Raw genomic sequence first — 20,592 nt, 5'->3', positions numbered from 1 at the left:
GATAGATTGCAGTGCTTTAGTAGGACACCTATTTAGTATATATGTAGCACAAAAGAAAGCCTCAAACCAAAACCCATTTGGCAAATCTTGTCTTTTGACCATGCAGCATGCCATCTCCGTAAGTCACCTATTTTAGCTCTCAACAACACGAGTTTTTTGAGGGCGATATGGCAATGTGCATTGGTGTTCTATTCCACTCAAAAATTGGACTATGTCCAGTCTCACCTAGGGGTTTTGGGTTTAGTTCGAAAGGCGTATCAAACAATCGCAGGTAGCGCACGCAAAGATGCATCGTTTAGCTATGGCGAGCCGGAGAGTGAAGGGCTTCAACGCAGTGAATGTGGGCCTTACGGCTGTTGTTGGCGGGGGCACCTTCCTGCTATACTCATTTCAGCCTGCACACGCAGAGAAGTTGAAGGATAGTTCCTATTTTTTACCTTCTTTCCTTAGCTCGCCGCCTCCTGCTCAGGCAGCTTCTGCACCGCCTTCAGTTCCTGCCTCTCCTCCTGAGGAACAACGACCACGTAATGATTACCCCCGCACCAGTGCCGCTGGCTTTGACCCAGAAGCTCTTGAGCGCGGTGCTAAAGCTCTTCGAGAAATTAGCTCCTCCTTGCATGCTAAAAAGGTATATGCTTGATTCGCCTTGGTAAGCTACTGTGCAAAATTGTCAAGTTATTGGCCTTTATGTAATGATAACTTACCTCTTGCACTGTTGTTTGGTTGCAATTTTACTGGCCTTCTGAGGTTATAAACCTTATGTTCTTTTTGCTTCACTTTCACACTCTTAAACACTGGTTATGTTGATGTTGAAGATCATTTGTTGCCAATTTCGTGTTGCCTTCTAATCAATTCAGCTCAGACCACAATTACCTCTGTTTGGGTGTCCTTTTAGTTTGTCAAGATATGTGCAGTCTTAGGATGCTATTGGTTTCAGTTGTTTATAAAGCATTATGACCCTTTGACCACATTCATGGAAATCCTTCCATTGCTAGTTAATTTTTGTCTTCTTGATAGACGGACTACCATCATCTACCATCTATGGAAATCCTTCAGTTGTTAGTTAATTTTTGTCTTTTCTCAATAGATGGGACTACCATGTGTGTTAAAACTCGCACTATTCTTTAGAGATGAATATTGGCTTTTCCTTGGGTCATCTAAGTATTTATGTGTGTGTATATATGCATATTGTAGAATGTTCCAGCTTCCCTCAGAGTCTGTGAGAGTGGTCTCCTAGATTTTTCTCTTAGATCTAGGGAGAGAGAGCTTTTGTGTGGTTGTGCCTGGCCTTGTGACGTTCCTCTCATGTGTGTTGATCTTGGGCAATTTTTAGTTTATGATGGACACCCTATTTTATGGCAGTGACTCTTTATATTCCCAATTTATGTGTTGGAAGGCACATTTGTGGGCATTACTTACGGAGGTGGGGGCGTCCTCATTGGAGGCATCTATGTCCGGTGCAGCGGAATTGAAATGGTGACAAGATCTAGACTTTACACTTCCGCAAATCTTCACTTCTTTCATTGCTTGAATGTGTGCTACTTAGCACAAATGATGGTTCCTTTTAGAGACGGAATGAGAGGCAAAGATGTGTAGAGGGAGAGACAGGAGTGAAAAGGAGAATGACACACGATGGGTCCCAATCAACCCTCTCAAGGGTCCTCGACACCGTTGCCGATGTGGTATTTGCTTTTGATTGCTTAAATCGAATGTACACACATGTGATACCTCAATGCAGACTCTACTGATTTGAAATGGGGAATGTCGCCGCGGTAACTATTCAAAATGAAGCACCTTCAAGGCTGATTTGATGTATCTTTGGATCTTTCTCGATGAGGGGTTGCTGATGGCCACCAAAGAGTAGATCTACACTCCCAATGTAAGAGAAATCGAAGGCTGAAAGCTGGCTGCAAAAACGCAGCCGATCTGTCGCATAAATCAGGGCTAAAAACGTAGATGATGATGATGCCGATGATGGGTAGCAATGGATGCACTTGATGTGGCAAGGGAATGGCCAGGAAGAGGCTCAATGGGTTGCCGAAGTATCGGGCTGCAACGGAGATGCTAGCAATAGGAGATCCGGGCCCATTTCGGCGAGGGGAAGGGCTGAAAACTGAAAACGTTGGCTTGATCCACTGAAATCACGGATCCGGGAGTAAAATGCCAATCATGTAGATGTGTTGCAAAAAGTTTGGGCTGAATACTAGCGTGTGCAAAACTTATGAGAAATGTTGGGTAATGGATTCCCTTTATAATGGATTTTTAGGTCAACTCGGGAAATTTGTGCCAAGTCGTGCAAATGTGCATACATGTGAGTTTCTAACGATAACTCACTATTTTGTGACCCATTTGATGAACAGACTGGACGAGACCTACATGCTTGTCGTCACATGCTTGGACACTCCAGAGACCTACATGCTCGTTGTCACAGGGCTTGGAGTGTCCAAGCGAGACATCAATAGCAACACATGAACATAAAGTTTAAACTTCAAAATTACTAAACTTTAATATGTGTGTGTATATATACGTGTGTGTGGAGAGAGAGAGAGAGAGAGAGAGAGAGAGAGAGAGTCCACACGACATGAGTTCCGCGCCCAGAAGCACTGGCCCCAAAGGCGCCCCTTTTAGTACTTGTCACGAGGACGAACATCACGTGCCAACGGAAAAGAACAGAGTGAACAACTTTAAGCACTTCAAATAACAACTGAATTGAAAAAGATGCACGACACACGAGACGGGGAGTGGCGGAATTCCCCCCAAAAGAGCATTGGCTCCAAACCTTGGCGCCCCTTTCGGTATTTCTTTATATTGCTTGAACTCAGTACAACGTTGGTACTCCAGACTCTGCACCTCCACACGAAAGTGTGCCAGAGAATCAACCCTTGGCTCATATTTAAATGCCCTTGGCCATGAAAAGAAGTTACATGAAAAGCTTTAAACTCAAAAGCATATGGCCTAAAAAACTGGCAGCTTCCAACGAAATTACGGAAATCCGTACAAGTGCCACACTAGCATAGTCAATGCGAAATCCGGAAATCCGTGCAGGCTGCCACGTCAGCATGCCAACGCAAAATTCGGACGTCCGTATTGGCTTGCCGCGTTATCAACTGCTACGCAATAGTGTGTGGCCCTGCTTTGTTTAATCCCTTTAGGTCACTAGGGCCCTCTGGAACGGGATCTCGCAAGTTGGTAAAACTTCTTCTGTTGCTTCTTCTAGGGTTTAGGCTTCTCGACCGAGATCTGTAGGTTGGCTCCGATCTTTAGTGGCTTGACAAGTCATCAGTTTTTGACCGTTCTTCTTTAATATTGATCACATCAAGGTACAACTCTCGAGGATCCTCTATTCTCACTCTGCCTCCAGATGCTCTGTAGAGCGAGGCCCCAGGGGCTCTTATAAACATTACCAAGGATGCCCATAAGCAGAGCCCCAAAAGCTTCAGGTTCAAAAGGCTAAAGCATCTTGGCCCAAAAGCTAGTGCAAGGGGCTACCAACGCACTAGGCGGAAATCTGTACGGCTTGCCATGTTATCAGCGCAAAACATGGGCGTCTGTAGAGCTGCCATGTCATCATGCAATTCGCAGGCGTCCGTACAACTGCCATGTCATCGGCCTTCATGGAGTTCTTTTAGCCTTTTGTCTCTTGGGCCCCAAAGGATAGGACTCCATAAGTTGGTACAACTTATAAAAATTGGTGTCCTTTCATTTTTGGCCTCTCAGATTGATTCTGCAATTTGATACAACTTCTTCTGCATCTTTAAGTAGGGCTCCGACTCCTCTCTGTCTGGAGTCTGTCCTTACTTTGTGACACTTGTCATGTCAGATGTCCACCACAGTGTATTAACACTTGTCAAAATGCTTGTACAATCCATTGATGCAAGAAGGTTCCAAAACTGGAAAACCTAATCTAATGGACTCGTCTGGACATGCAGGTTCTACAAACAGGCTCACAAAATTGCCGATACTAATCCTCTTAGGATTCTAAACACTCCTATGTAGGGATAGGTGCAAAATTGGTTGTGGAAGCTGATGAAGCTTTTCTACGTGGCACACAGAGCCATGTGCACATGACATTCTCTCGCTTAAAGTGAGGTAGAGGTATCGAACTCCATGGATGCCATAAGATCGTCTTGAATGAATGGCCTTGTTAGGTGCAGCGGAATGATTGTTTGCGCTTTGCTCAAGATGAGTGCTCCGAACTGTGCTCAAGGTTCCGTTTGTTCTTATGGAAGGGAGAGCCTTCCGTTCTTAATGGAAAGTGCTATGATCACAAACAAAGTGAATGGACACTGTGCGTGCAAGTGTATGAGACTGAGAGATAGAGAGACGAGAGATACGACACCAGAGACGACGTAAAACCCTCCTCCGAAGGCCCCACTCTCGTCGGCGAGAGTGGTCTACTTATGATTGCACGAAGTGGTACAATGACGTTGCAATGGATTGATGCAATCTGGGACTATGCCGGTGACGACGACGGTGATGACGACGACTTTAAAGCTGAAATCTGTGGTCTTCTATCTGTTGAATTTCGCGACTGTTTCGGTGGCTGAAAATGACTGTTTTGGCTGCGTTTTCGAGGGCTGAAAATGGAGGTATCTACAATGCTTCTAGGGCTGAATCTGCTGCTCTGCTATAGGCTGAAAACGCTGCTGTTCTGCTGTCGCAATGGCTGAAAACCAAAAACGCTGATATGATGGCTGAGCGTTAGTAAAAACGTTGGCTAATTAGGGAAGCTGGTGATCATGGCCGAAAACGCCAGGGTGTTGAAGTTGTTGGCGATGACTGCAAGGGAAAACGCCAAGAAATCGTGGGGTCTTGATGGTGATGAGAACTGAAAACGTTAGGCTTGGGGAGGGAGGTCGCCAAGGCCTTGCGGGTGCGGAGGGTACTGCGGGTTCTGCTGAGAAGTTGCCTGTTGAGCAAGAAGCTCCTGCCGCCTCTTCTGCCAGAAAGTGCTAACTTGGGTTTGCTTATATATTAACTTAGCAAAATTGCCCTACCTACTTTTGTTGGAAAGTCACTTAAAAATAATAAGTGAAAATAGGGAAAATAGGCTAAATGCATTGGTAAATTCCCCTAACTGAATCTAATGGATTCTGAAGTGAATACTGATGATCATGTTGTGTACAATCAGAGGATATGCATCTATGCTAAGTGACTGGGCATGCACGGTCTACGAATAGACTCATAAAAGTGCCATATCACTTCTAATCTAGACTGACTGGACTGACTGAACCCTGATCATGTTGTAGCTTGTCTACGGACACATAGGGTTGGATGTGTCACGTGACATCCCCTCCTTTTCAAAGTGAGGTACTGGTACCGAACTGTATGGCGTCGAGGGAGATCGCCAATAGCATCCGGAATCCTGGAAGAGACTCTTCGCCGGCCCACTCTGATGTGTGGGTCGTGCGGTACTTGAACTTCATAAAGGTCTGCAACGCTTGCTTCTTTGGGCCGCGCCGAAAGTGACGCAAACTCTTCTGTGGCTCCTTCCTTGCTTCAACTTTGTCTAGAGTCATGCTTCCTTCTCCTTCAAGAATCTCCATGGCTGAAAATTCCTGAAACCACTTCCAACACAAAACCATGAACATACCTATTCCATGTAAAGTGAATGGAAAAAATATTGTCTTCGCTAAAGACTGTATGCAATGTAGATGAACATAGAGACAGAGTGACAAACCGTTCAAACACATGCAAACAATGAGATCGAATCTTTCTCTTATGATCTAGAGCAATCAACTGTGGTAATTCACAATGGAATTGCCCATGCTTGGTGCTCATACTTTCATGTGCTCGTTCGGAAACTGTGTCATGCCAAGGAAAAGACATGGAATGTGACTTCCTTACATACATACTTTTCAGCTTTTCATTAACAATCCGCATACGTTCGTGCTCATTCATGAGTGAAACGTGCTCAACGTACAATATGTCATGCCTAGGAAAAGGGATCACATAAAGACGTTGACTAAAATACAGGAAACGATCACGAATGAAACACTCGAACAATGCGTGCGTATCAATCATGCGAACACAATACTTCTTGTGAAGGTTCCTTGGACCTAGGCTCGAGAGCCAAGATCGGTTCTTCCTGAATGATCGAATCGTCCTGTGGAGGTTCTTTGGACCTTGACTCAAAAGCCAAGATCGGTTCTTCGTGATTGATCGAATCTACAACGAGGTTAGCTTCGCTAGAAAAAGCATCAACTAACACATCATCCTTGTGAACAATCACATCATCTTCATGCAACGCATCATGCTTGTGAGAAATCACATCTTGATCATGCAAATCATGATGCTTGTCATTGTCATCCAAATCATTATGCAAATCGTTGGCATCCAAATCATCATGCATATCATTGCCAATCAAATCATCATCATGCTTCCCATAATCATGCAAATCCTGTGTGTCATGCTTTGGAGAAGAAGAGACTGAGAGAGTCTCCTTTTCCTGATCCTGTTGAATCTGTGCCTGCATTTGAGAAAAGAGTGGCAACATCTCTTGCATTCTTGCTTTGGTCTCGCGGTCATATTCTGCTTGTCTTGCTTTGGCTTCCAAGCGTGCTTGCTCGTTCTCACGCGCTATGGCTTCCATTCTTTCTTGGTATTGACGCTCAATGGCCGCCATCTTTTCTTCGTGGTCACGCTCTATTTCTGCTTTTCGTTCTGCATCTCTTACTTTGTCCTCTAACTTCCTGTCGATCATCCTCTTGTCGAAAGTCTCCATAGGAGTTAGTGCAATCGGTGTCGTAGATGGAAAAGGGGGAGGGTCGGAAAAACCTCTTGGTGGGGGAAATTCTTCTTCGCCTCTCTCATGCTCATCACCTCCAAGTGAAGTATCCAGTCCGCTTCGAGTGATGATCATTCTGAAGTCGTGGGTTCTTGTGGTCTTGGGTTCTTAAGTTCATGAGGAACTTGGGTTCTTGGGGGTCTTGGTTCTTGGGTTCTTGAGGATCTTGAGGTTCTTGAATTTTTCTTTTGCTTGCAATTCGCGTTTGAGAAGGATCTTCTCTTCACCCGAGTTCTACTCGTTTCCGCGGGCGCACCCCTTGGCGGCCTTGCGCTCCCACCAAGGTTGCTTTTTCCCACCTCACATCGATTGGCCGGCCGCTAAGTGCACCGTCCGCTCTCAATGAGTGAAAAGAGACACAAGGGGAGGCTGGACAAGCCCTTCTTTCTTGGGATTCCTGTCACTCTTCAAAAAACACGATTAGGAATCGACACGCCCAAGTACTTGGGTTCGTGCGACTGCAACAAACAAAAAAAATTCTTGTGATTCTTGTGGTTCTTTCCTTGAGTGATACAGAACACTGCCAAAGCTCTAATACCAATGTTAGGTGCAGCGGAATGATTGTTTGCGCTTTGCTCAAGATGAGTGCTCCGAACTGTGCTCAAGGTTCCTTTTGTTCTTATGGAAGGGAGAGCCTTCCGTTCTTAATGGAAAGTGCTATGATCACAAACAAAGTGAATGGACACTGTGCGTGCAAGTGTATGAGATTGAGAGATAGAGAGACGAGAGATACGACACCAGAGACGTTGTAAAACCCTCCTCCGAAGGCCCCACTCTCGTCGGCGAGAGTGGTCTACTTATGATTGCACAAAGTGGTACAATGACGTTGCAATGGATTGATGCAATCTAGGACTATGCCGGTGACGACGACGGTGATGACGACGACGACTTTAAGGCTGAAATCTGTGGTCTTCTATCTGCTGAATTTCGGCACTGTTTCGGTGGCTGAAAATGACTGTTTTGGCTGCGTTTTCGAGGGCTGAAAATGGAGGTATCTGCAATGCTTCTAGGGCTGAATCTGTTGCTCTGCTATAGGCTGAAAACGCTGCTGTTCTGCTGTCGCAATGGCTGAAAACCAAAAACGCTGATATGATGGCTGAGCGTTAGTAAAAACGCTGGCTAATTAGGGAAGCTAGTGCTCATGGCCAAAAACACTAGGGTACTGAAGTTGTTGGCGATGACTGCAAGGGAAAACGCCAAGAAATCGTGGGGTCTTGATGGTGATGAGAACTGAAAAACGCTAGGCTTGGGGAGGGAGGTCGCCAAGGCCTTGCGGGTGTTGAGGGTACTGCGGGTTCTGCTGAGAAGTTGCCTGTTGAGCGGGAAGCTCTTGCTGCCTCTTCTGCCAGAAAGTGCTAACTTGGGTTTGCTTATATATTAACTTAGCAAAATTGCCCTACCTACTTTTGTTGGAAAGTCACTTAAAAATAATAAAGTGAAAATAGGCTAAATGCAGTGGAAAATTCCCCTCACTGAATCTGATGGATTCTGAAGGGAACACTGATGATCATGCTGTGTGCAATCAGAGGATATGCATCTATGCTAAGTGACTTGGCATGCACGGTCTACGAATAGACTCACAAAAGTGCTAGATCACTTCTAATCTAGATTGATTGGACTGACTGAACCCTGATCATGCTGTAGCTTGTCCACGGACACATAGGGTTGGATGTGTCACGTGACAGACCTTCTAGATGATGTCCTCCATGGCTACTTTATAAAGAGAGGCTCCCCAAGGCGATGTGGAAATGTCCAAGAGACAGGGATTGTGATGATATATCTACTCTCAAACATTGGACTTCTTGCTGGATAAGCGATTCCCTTGTTGCTTATAGGCCAACCTTTGCTACACCAACTCCGGAGCCAAAAGGTTCCAATCCAAGGCAACCACCACGAGAGTTTGCCGGCATAGTGAGCCTACATTCGCAACCACATTCGTTGCAAAGACGAGGATTTATCTAGAGCTTCCATCATACGGCAATCTAGTCAATGTCCCAAGAGGAGCCCCTACCTTTGATTACTTGTCGGTTTCATGAGACATCATATAGAGGACTTGCCATGGTTCGTGGGCATTCTGAAGGACATATCCATCTTCATCTCCCATTCAGCATTGCTCTCGCCAATCATCCCGCATAGGGGTAGCATAGGCTGGCCAGTAACCTTTGTGGGCATCACCGTTTGCATATCGAACCATTCACTTGACGCGCGTCCATCCGGTTTGCAGTTTGGTTCACACCATCGGCCAAAGATGTGTATTGATAGATGATGATGTAATGCCTCTTCTGGAATGATGGAATTCTCTAGGCTAATGGGAGATCTGGTTGTTGAAACAATGCTAAGACTCCAAAGCTAATAGGCTGATCTAGATGGCACCTTTTTTTGTCGTCATAGGCCACTAACAAATCCTGATACTCGCAATCAACATCTTCATGTTTCCAATGCATGTCTTCAATGATGCGATCTGTCATGTCGAAGAATTTATGATTGCAAATATTTCATGCTAGGATTTCTTTATGTTGAGGTGATCGAGCGTGCACACCAAGTCAACTACCCTCTCGCAGACGCACCACAACTGTAACCCCTGGTATATAGTGCTTGCATTTCCTATGCTCAAGGCGCACGATCCTACGTGCAATGGCAGGTCCTGCAATTCTCTGAGTGAGAAGAAAAAGAAGAAGATTGTTTTAACGTTGTAGGAAACTATCCCAAGAGACCTTAAAGATCTATCCGACGAGGAGAGAAACGTCCTTGGGCGAAACTCTAAAACACACACTCAAACACTACATAAGATTTTTTTTTCAAAAATAAGCTGATTAGTGCAAAATCACAAGATACCAATGTCAAGTGTAGCGGAATTGAAATGGTGCCAAGATCTAGATTGCACACCTCCTTTACTTCTTTCCTTGTTTGAATGCATGCTACTTAGCACGAATGATGGTTTCTTTTAGAGAGAGAGAGAGAGAGAGAGAGAGAGAGAGAGAGAGAGAGAGAGAGAGAGACAGAGAGAGACCTGGTGGGGTCCCAACCAACCCTCTCAAGGGCCCCCCACACCGTTGCCGATGTTGTATTTGCTTTTGATTGCGTAAATGTAATGTACTGTAAGGTGTAGCGGAAGTGAATGTTGAACTTTGCTCAAGATGAGTGCTTCGAATTGTGCTCAAGGTTCCTTTTACTTACGGAAGGGAGAGCCGTAAGAGCCTTCCGTTCCTTTAATGAGAGAGTGCAAGTGATCACAAACAAAGTGGATAAACACTGTGAATGAAGGTGCTGAGACCGAGAGATAGAGAGAAGAAGACGACACAAGAATGTTGTCAAACCCTCCTCCGAAGGCCCCACTTTCTATGGTGAGAGCGGTCTACTATTGATTGCACAAATCTCTACAATGCTTGGACTTGCCGACGATGTTGACGACGACGAGACGGGCTGGAATCTGGAAACGCTAAGGACTGAAATCTGCAAATCTTGTATCTGTTGAATTCTGACTCTATGTCGATGACAATGTCGATACTGACGATGTGATAACGACGCGTTCCTTCGAAAAAACTGTGCATGCAATGTAGATAAACAAAGTGACGGAGTGCCAAACCGTTCATTAAACACACGCAAACAATGGGGTCGAATCTTGACTTTTTGATCTAAATCAATCAACTGTGGCAAATCATAAGGGAAATGCCGATGCTTGATGCTCAATCTTTCTTGTGCTCTTTCTGATACTGTGTCATGCCAAGGAAGAGACATGGAATGTGAATTCCTTGGGTGCAAACATTTCATCTTTTCATGAATTATCCGCATACATCCGTGCTCATTCATGAGTGAATCGTGCTCAATGTACAATGTCATGCCTAGGAAAAGGGATTACATAAGGACGGTGACTAAAATATAGGAAAGCATCACGAATGAAACACTCGAACAATGCGTACTGACTAATCACTCGAACACATAATACTCCCTGTGGGGGTTCTTTGGACCTCAACTCGAGTGCTAAGATCGGTTGTTCGTGATCGATCCAATCTGCAATGAGGTTAGCTTCGCTAGAAAAAGCATCAACTAAACCATCATCCTTGTGAACAATCACATCTTTTTCTTGCAAATCATCATGCTTGTGAGAAATCACATCTTGATCATGCAAATCATCATGCTTATCCTTATCATGCAAATCATGTGTGTCATGCTTCGGAGAAGAAGAGACAGAGTCTCCTTTTCCCGAATCTCTTGCATCTGTGCCTGCACTTGCAACATCTCTTTCATGTGTCGATCGTTTATTGCTTTTCTTGCTTTGTTCTCATGATCAAATTCTGCTTCTCTTTTTTCGCGCTCACGATTTATGGTTGCCATTCTTTCTGTGTATTTATACTCTATGGCTGCCATTCTTTCTTTGTGTTTTGCCTTTCTTTCTGCTTCTCTTGCTTCGCGTTCTAACTTCCTGTCCTTCATCATCTTGTCGAAAGCCTCTATAGGAGTTAGTGCAATCCTTGGCGTAGATGGGGAAGGGGAAGGTTCTCCTAGTGGGGAAAACTCTTCTTCGCCACTCCCATGCTCACCACCTCCATGCGAAGTATCCAATCCGCTTCGGGTGATGACCATCCACTGAAGTCGTGGGTTCTTAAGTTCACGAGGAACTTGGGTTCTTGTGGGTTTTGGGTTCTTGAGGTTCCAGAGTCTTGAGGTTCTTCTTTAGCTTGGAATCTGTGCTAGAGAAGGATCTTCTCTTCACCCGAGCTCTTCTCTTTCCGGCGGGCGCACCCCTTAGCGGCCTTGTGCTCACACCAAGGTTGCTTTTTCCCACCTCACGTCCATTGGCCGGCCGCTAAGTGCACGGTCCGCTCTCAATGAGTGAAAAGAGAAACAAGGGGAGGCTGGACAAGCACTTCTTTCTTGGGTTTCCTGTCACTCTTCAAAAACACGATTAGGAATCGACACGCCTATGAGGACTTGGGTTACGTGCGACCGCAACAAACAAAAAAACTTTCGGTGGTTCTTTCCTTGAGTGATATAGACCACTGCCAAAGCTCTGATACCAATGTAAGGTGCAATGGAATTGAATGTTGAACTTTGCTCAAGATGAGTGCTCCGAACTATGCTCAAGGTTCCTTTTACTTATGGAAGGGAGAGCCTTCCATTCCTTTAATGAGAGAGTGCAAGTGATCACAAACAAAGTGGATAAACACTGTGAATGAAGGTGTTGAGATTGAGAGATAGAGAGAGAAGAATATGACACCAGAATGTTGTCAAACCCTCCTCCGAAGGCCCCACTCTCTATGGCGAGAGCGGTCTACTATTGATTGCACAAATCTCTACAATGCTTGGACTTGCCGACGATGTCGACGACGATGAGGACGATGATGAAACGGGCTGAAATTTGAAAATGCCAAGGGCTGAAATCTGCAAATCTTGTATCTGCTGAATTTTGACTCTATGTTGATGACGATGTCGATGGCGACGATGTGACAATGACGCGCTGAAAACGCAGATGCTGAAATCTGTGTTTTCCGGGCTGAAACTGCAAACTTCGCGGGATCTAAACGTGTGGTGAGGATCTGCAGTGGAAAGGTGAGATCTGCGAGGTTCGGGACTTGTTCTGCGATGTCTGATTGCTACAAAGTGAAAACTCTGGTTCCTCTTGTGGTTCTGTCGCGAAGATCTGCAAAAACGCTAGGTTCTGGCTGATGCAAAAACAATAGGCTGAATTGGGATCCTGCTGTGTCAATCTGCTAACGCTAGGGCTGATCTGCGGGTGCAAACTGCTAATGCTAGGCTGTTCTTCTGCTGTCTGCCGGGCTGATCTGCAATGCAAAAACTCCAAGGGCTGATCTTGTCCAAAAACGCTAGGCTGGATTTGGGGTCTTGATGCACAAAACGCTAGGTAAGCTGCCGGGTGGGGTCCTTGTTGAGAAGGTGCTTGTTGAACGGAAAGTTCCTGCTGCCTCTTCTACCCAGAAGTGCTAGCGCTAGGTTTCTTGATATACTTGCTTGTGAAAATTGCCCTACCCAGTTTCCACCAACAATCACTTAAAAATAATAAGTGAAAAATGTCAAAAATAGGGAAAATAAGTCTATGCACTGTAAAAATGCTCTTGATGGGTTCTGATGGAATCTGATGATCATGCTGTGTGCAACTAGAGGATATGCATCTAATCTAAGTGTCTGGACATGCACGGTTTGCAAACAGACTCACAAAAGTGCCAGATCACTTCCTAATCTAACTGAACTGAACCCATGTCATGAAGTAGCTTGTCCACGTACACATAGGGTTAGATGTGCACGTGACATGATCCCCTCCTTTTCAAAGTGAGGTACTGGTACCGAACTGTATGTCGTCGAGGGAGATCGCCAACAGGGTCTGGAATCCTGTGAATGACTCTTCGTCGGCCCACTCTGATGCGTGGGTCATGCAATACTTGAACTTCATAAAGGTCTGCAATGCCTTCTTCTTTGGGCCGCGCCGAAAGCGACAAAGTCATCTTCAATGCTTCCACTTCGTCTATAGTCATGCGTCTACCTTCTTCAAGAATCTCCTAGGCTGAAAATTCTTGAAACCACTTCCAACACAAAAACATGGACATACCCAATGCCCATTCCATGTAAAGTGATTGGAAAAGCTCTTGTCCTCTCTATAGACTGTGTATGCAATGTAGATGAACATAGAGACGGAGTGCCAAACCGTTTATCAAACTCATACAAACAATGAGATCAAATCTTTTCTTTCTGATCTAAATCAATCAAGTGTGGCAAAACACAATGGAAATGCCGATGCTTGATGCTCAATCTTTCTCGTGCTCTTTCTACGATTGTGTCATACCAAGGAAGAGACATGGAATGTGACTTCCTTGAATGCATACCTTTGAGCTTTTCATGAGAAATCTGCAAACATTTGAGCTCATTCATGAGTGAATCGTGCTCAACGCACAATATGACATGCCTATGAAAAGGGATCACAGAAAGACGCTGACTAAAATACAGGAAACGATCATGAATGAAACACTCGAACAATGCGTGCTGACTAATCATTCGAACACATAATAGTTCCTGTGGGGGTTCTCTGGACCTAGGCTCGAGAGCCAAGATCGGTTCTTCCTGATTGAACGAATCTGCAATGAGGTTAGCTTCACTAGACAAAGTATCAACTAACACATCATCCTTGTGAACAATCACAGTTTCTTCGTGCAAATCATCATGCTTGTCATTATCATGCAATTCTTCATGTTATCATCATGCAAATCTTGTGTGTCATGCTTTGGAGAAGAAGAGACTGAGAGAGTTTCCTTTTCCCGAATCTCTTGCATCTGTGCCTGACATAGTTACATGGGACGGCGGGTCGGGGTCGGGAACGGGGTTGGGACGGCAAAAGTCAGGAAATGGGGACGGGGGTCGGAACGGCAAAAAAAAAAGAGAGTTTTTTTGGCATTTTTGGACCTACACACATGCCACACACATAGAGCATCACTTTGACCATAAATTTACACTAAATAGACCAAAGAACAGGAGTCATATAGGCTGAAATGTGCTAATAAAACATCGATGATCGATGGATACAAAATGAGAAGTGCATGCCACAAGGGCTCAAGAGTCAAAAAGCCTAAAGGACTTAGGACAAGCCTGAGGCCTCAAGGATAACAAAAAGTACAAAGGGCTATGTAGTAGGTAGAGTCGTAGACTCAAGAGTCTAGACTCGAGAGTCGAGTGATCAATGATCATCAAACTCAAGAAGTCCTCGCCTGTTGAATCTCCACATCGTGTCGTAGTCGAGGTCGTCAGCAACGTATGAGGGCTCCGGCTCGGGAGGCTCGCATTGAGGCTCGAAATCCTCCTCTAGCTCCTCCAAAAGAGTATCGGCCATAGATGGATTCTCTTGTGCCATCTCCCACTCAGTGAAAGGATCTGCCTTGTGTGTGACGCTCTTGGCAAGCATGCGCAAGTTAGCGCTCACAAACACCAAATCATTGGCCCTCTGAACGCCAAGGCGATTCCTCTTCTTAGAGGCAATGTGGCTGTACACACTCCATAGTTGCTCCAAGCAACTAGTGGTACATGCTTGGCTAAGGACACGAACAGCCAAGTGCTGCAAATGTGGGCCATCTCCTCCATAGTCCTCCCACCACAAAACCGAGCCAATCTTGTTGCGATCAAGCTGTGCATCTACACATCCATAGGAGCCCTTCTTTTGCCTGTAGTTGAGTAGCTCGTCTCTAATCTTGCGCCTAATGTCACTGCTAGGCTCAAGGCGCTCCAATGCAAGCCGCCATCCTTTGCTCACCTCCTTGTCGGTCTCTTGACGCCTTCCTTGAAACTCAGGGTCAAGCACATAATCTGCCGCATGAAGTGGAGAGTAGTATCCATTCCACCTCGACTCACACAAGCCATGAATCTCCGCATACTGAACAGGGTCAGACACAAGCTTCTCAAGTGCCTCTATCATCCGATCCATGGCTTCGTAGACTTTGCCAATGCATGGCTGCAAGCCATCCACCACTCGAAGTAGGTGTAGAATAGGCTTGACCATGGCGTCAAGAGTCTTCACCTCCTCCCACCAAGCGGCGTCGTCGGCCCATTCTCGGCATTTCAATCCTACTGCTGATGTAGACTCCGGCATGGCCTGGAACTCATCACTGAGAAAGGGGCCCCTTAAGGCTCCGCCACATGTAGACAAGCGGCCTAGCATAAGCCAATTGAATGCAAATCTTGTCTCTGAATATTTGAGCAAAGACAAGTGGCTCCTCTTTGAGAATTCATGGCGCACTTTTTGATGGTTGAGCACAAAGGAGACAATTCGAGAGGCGTCACCAATGGTGGGTGAAATCCATGACAAGTTCCCTATGTCCTTGAGGAGGTTATTGAGGCAATGCGCCATGCAAAATGTGACATGGATGCTGGGATACATGCCCTCAATGATAGCTCTGGCTGCCCTATTTGACGCCTCTCCATCTGCAACCACACAAAGGACATTCTCCGGGCTGGTGATCTCTATGGTGCTTGTCCACTCCGCAGCAAGCATCTCGGCGGCCTTGCCACTATCGGATGCATCATGTGACTCCAAAAAGTACATCTCCCCCCGAGAGTAGGCCACCACCCCGTGGATGGACCGCTTGCGGGTGTCGCTCCATCCATCTACAAGAAGAGAGACGCCATTGGTCTCCCACAAATCCTTTGTTGCTTGGGCCGCTTGCTCCACGGCAAGCTTCTCTTTGTCAAGGAGGGTGGTGCGAAGCCTCTCCGATGAAGGTGGCACATAAGGGGAGCCATATTTCCCTATTTTCGTAACCATGGTTCGAAAGTATGGAGACCTATCCACACAAAATAGAGCATGTTGCGTTAGTATGGAGAGTCGAGAAATTATAACCCATTATGAATACAAAATGGAAGATTGCAATGTGCATATGCCAAGGGAAACTCACCGCGAAGCATGGAAGGCAATGTGGTCGTGCAAGAAGAATCGGGCAACCGACCTATCTACCTCTTCCTTCAATTTAGGATTCCAATTTTCGTTGAGAGTGGTTTGGCGATGCGGAAGGGAAGAGGACGGTGTAGATCCATGGCTCTTGAAGGTTCGAGAGATGTCGTCAAGGTTGGCTTCCCTTTGCTCTCGCGGTGTCGCCGTGGCGGAGGGATCAACGGCAACAAAACGGCCCCTCTTGGCCGCTTCCGCAACCTCATACACCGTGAGTTTCTCAAGAAGATCCAACCTCTTCTCGGGAGCTACATGAGGGCAAAACTTCACCTCGTGACCGGGTTCATGAAGAAGATGGGCTCGCACTTTGTTTGAACCACGCGATCTCTTGTATGGACATAGCTTGCACGTCCATGGTCTTGCACCGCCACCTTTGCCACGCGAGCTAAAGTCGACTTCATCCCACCACGACCACGTTTGCACGGCGGGCCTCCTTCGAGAAGAAGCGGCTTGAGAAGTGGAGTTGGCTTGAGATGACATGATGGTGGAGAGACTCGAGAGAGTAGAGCTTAGAAGTTAGAAGGGTTAGAGGAGAGCTTGTGTGGAGAGAGAGTAAAGGAGAGCTTCAAAGTGGGTAGAAGAGGGAGAGGAGAGCTTCAAAGTTCAAACTTGAGCCTTGAGCTTGAGGGAAATGGAATGAGCTTGAACCTTGAGCTTGAGGGAAATGGAATGAGCATTGAGCATTGAGACTATGAGTATTAAGAGGCCCAAGGGAGCCTTTTATAGCCTCCCAAGGGCCAAGGCTTAAAAAATATGGCAGTTGGGGCTGCACAGAGCCGTTGCAAACGGTCAAAAACGGTCACTTTTTTGAATCCGACCCCGGCCGTCCCCGTTCGGTCCGTCCGACCCCGGTCCGGCCCCGGCCGTCCCCCTTGCGACCCGCCCGTCCGGCCCGTTTTCCGTCCGTCCCTCGGCTTTCCCAGCCGTTCCCGGCCCGGTTACGGCCGTTCCCCGGCCCTAGGGCCCGTCTCCCCCGTCCCCTGTAACTATGGTGCCTGAACTTGAGAAAAGAGTCGCAACATTTCTTGCATTCTTGCTTTGTTCTCGCGATCAAATTTTGCTTCTCTTGCTTTGGCTTCCAAGCGTGCTTGCTCGTGCTCACGCTCTATGGCTGCCATTCTTTCTTCGTATTCACGAGCTGTGGTTGCCCTTCTTATTGTGATTCACGAGCTGTGGCTGCCATTCTTTCTGATTTTCTTGCTTTGCGTTCTAACTCCCTGTCCATCATCATCTTGTCGAAAGCCTCCATAGGAGTTAGTGCAATCCTTGTTGTAGACGGGGAAGGGGGAGGGTCGAAAAAACCTCCTGGTGGGGAAAATTCTTCTTCGCCACCTCCATGCTCATCACCTTCATGCAACGTATCCATACCGCTTCTGGTGATGACCATCCATTGAAGTCTTGGGTTCTTAAGTTCACGAGGAACTTGGGTTTTTGTGGGTCTTGGGGGTCTTGAGTTCTTGTGGTTCTTGAGCGTCCCGAGTCTTGAGGTTCTTGAGTTCGGGAGGTTCTTGCGGTTCTGAGGTTCTCGAGTCTTCTTTAGCTTGCAATTTGTTTTAGAGAAGGATCTTCTCTTCACCCGAGTTCTTCTCTTTCTTGTGGCGGACGCACCCCTTGGCGGCCTTGCGCTCACACCAAGGTTGCTTTTTCCCACCTCACGTTGATTGGCCGGCCGCTAAGTGCACTGTCTGCTCTCAATGAGTGAAAAGAGGCACAAGGGGAAGCTGGACAAGCCCTTCTTTCTTGGGTTTCTTGTCACTCTTCAAAAACAGAGGAGGCTAGCAAGGCAACCTACAGGGCACAGGACACAAGAAAAGAATAGAAAGGTAAGCTAGGTCCACCGGATAATTTGGTCATGGGCACTTGTTGGCTCTCGATGCAAAGTGGATAGAAGAGGAGAACATCGCTAATTCTCTCGAGTTTTGAGCTATATTGCTACGTGTGCATTGGACTTGAGCCACGTGGACAAGCTTCGGCTATAGTCTAGCGCGAGTCCTAGTTGAGCATAGGACCTAGCTTGGCACACTGTGAGCCTCTAGCAAGACGTGCATGTTCAGGCAGGTCGTAGTTGCATACCCTCTCTTGTACAGTACAGTCAGATTGTAAGGTGCAGCGGAATGAATGTTTGAACTTTGCTCAAGATGAGTGCTCCGAACTGTGCTCAAGGTTCCTTTTACTTACGGAAGGGAGAGCCTTCCATTCCTTTAGTGAGAGAGTGCAATGGACACAAACAAAGTGAATGACACTGTGAATGAAGGTGGTGAAACTGAGAGAGAGAGAGAGAAGAGAATACGACACCGGGAAGTTGTCAAACCCTCCTCCAAGGGCCCCACTCTCTATGGCGAGAGCGGTCTACTTATGATTGCACAAATCTCTACAATGCTTTGGACTTGCCGACGATGTCGACGACGATAAGGACGACGACGAGACGGGCTGAAATCCGAAAATGCTAAGGGCTGAAATCTGCAAATGTTTATTTGCTGAATTTTGACTCTATGTCGGTGACGGCGGCGATGACGACGATGCAACGACGACGCGCTGAAAATGCAGATGCTGAAATCTGCGTTTTCTGGGCTGAATCTGCAAACTGCGCTGGATCTGACCGTGCGGGGGGGATCTGTTGCGGGAAGGTGAGATCTGCGAGGTTCGGGACTTCTTTTGTGATGTTTGACTGCTGAAAACTGAAAACGCTGGTTCTAGGGCTGAATCTGTCGCGATGGAATTGCAAAACGCCGAGGCTGATCTGCAAACAAAAAACGCTAGGGCTGATTTTGGTTCCTGCGGTGGAAATCTGCTATGCGGGGAATCTCATTCGACCCGGCATGAGATCGCTATATGAGTGAACCGGGGGGCGCTTCTCAACAAGAAATCAGTACCTTGGAGTACTAGACGCAGTATCCGGCAACACCGGTACTGTTGCTAAATTGGCTTTATCTGACAAGAAAATAATTCTAAATGAATTATTGGATTTATAAGTGAGGATTTTCTAGCTTGGAAGACCAAGAAAAATAATTTTAAATGAATTATTGGAATTTTAAGTGAGAGGGTTTTTCTCACTGGAGACATCCGAGTACAGAATATTGCTAGTGCGTCATTCAAAGTAATGACGGGAGCACTGTGAAAGGGAATATTTGTAAGGCCACCAAGAACGGGTACTTCTGATGCGTCACATCGGATGGGTGACAGGGAGCATCCGGAAGAAGTATCCGACCATCCGGGAACGAACATCTCTGATGCATCATAGGATGGGTGACACAGAGCATTGTGAAGGAGATTGTACCATAAGTTCGGTAGGAAAGGACTAGGTGATGGGTATTCTTGATGCGTTAGAAGGTGGGTGATGGGTGCATTGGAAAGGGGATATCCATAGTCAAGAGGAAATTCCGAACTGTGTTGGAATTGTGCACAAAGAAAAGCAAGCACTTGAATGAAGATGGGTTCAAAGGAAACTTTGAGGAAAAACAGATGCTTTCTGAGAAAGCGGGATTGCTTTTTGGGAAAGCAGTTGCTTTCCCGCGAGGAAGTCTATGTTTGCATTGCAACTGTGCGTGTGATTGCATCTAGGGACGCCTGGGAAGTGTTGCGAAAGCATTGTTTTTAACTTATAAGGTTTTATTGAGTTTTTGGGCAGATTCAGACTATTTTTAAAATATGCCGGCCGCCCATTTAATAAGTGGGCAGCCATCTGATAAATAAGGCCACAGATCAGCCAGCTTTTACTCTCTCTCTTTTTTTGGCAGAACAACGAAATTTTTTTTTGTTAGAAAAAAAAATTTGAAAAAAAAAAAAGGGCCGCGATCTCTACGCGAGCAGCTATTCGTGCTCGTGGCTAGGAGCTATAAAAGCATCACATGCCCTCACTCAAAGGAGAGGATCAGTTTTTGCAAGAAAGAGATGCTGCTACAGAGTTCACCCGCAAAGAAGACGTTTGCCGGTGATGCCCATGACTGTCCCAAGTGTACCCGATGTCGCCGAGACCCAGTGCGCGAGTTCCCTCACGAAGAAGTGCCTACGGAGCGTGTTTCCATCGCGACAAGTTGCTGTTTTTCTCTGTTTTCAGTCCATAAATGTTGTACACGGGGCTGATTTACGAGAAGGAACCCAAGAACACACCTCTTGTGTGTAGGATTGAAGAGAGGATTTTCTATGTAGAGATCTCTTCCGGGGAATTGCTTTTCGAGAACTGAGCTGCGTTTCGAGCGTTGAGATTGTGAAGGTAACGATTTTCATGTTATGATCTCTGAGTATTTGATTGCAGGTGTACTTCCTCTTCGTGAGGGAGTAGGAGCAGAGGAAGGCACGAGCCTCTGCAGGATAAAAGCGCTATGAGGAACTAGAGCCAGATCAGCCCAAGGGTTTCGTA

At 46.3% G+C, this 20,592-nt stretch overlaps 1 protein-coding gene across 1 annotated transcript in view; it reads left to right on the top strand.

The window, feature by feature from the left end:
• Positions 1–207: 207 nt before the first annotated feature.
• LOC147464576 (uncharacterized) overlaps positions 208–20,592 on the top strand; it is a 34,590-nt gene continuing 14,205 nt past the window's right edge. Inside the window, exon 1 of the mRNA XM_086515889.1 lies at positions 208–628. Coding sequence (XP_086372015.1) covers positions 287–628 — 342 coding nt within the window. The 5' untranslated portion in view covers positions 208–286. The remainder of the gene's footprint in view (positions 629–20,592) is intronic.

The sequence above is a fragment of the Adiantum capillus-veneris genome, chromosome 1, assembly GCF_014529385.1.
Source record: "Adiantum capillus-veneris isolate H3 chromosome 1, ASM1452938v2, whole genome shotgun sequence".
Lineage (NCBI taxonomy): Eukaryota > Viridiplantae > Streptophyta > Polypodiopsida > Polypodiales > Pteridaceae > Adiantum > Adiantum capillus-veneris.
This window is presented reverse-complemented; position numbering and strand designations above follow the sequence as displayed.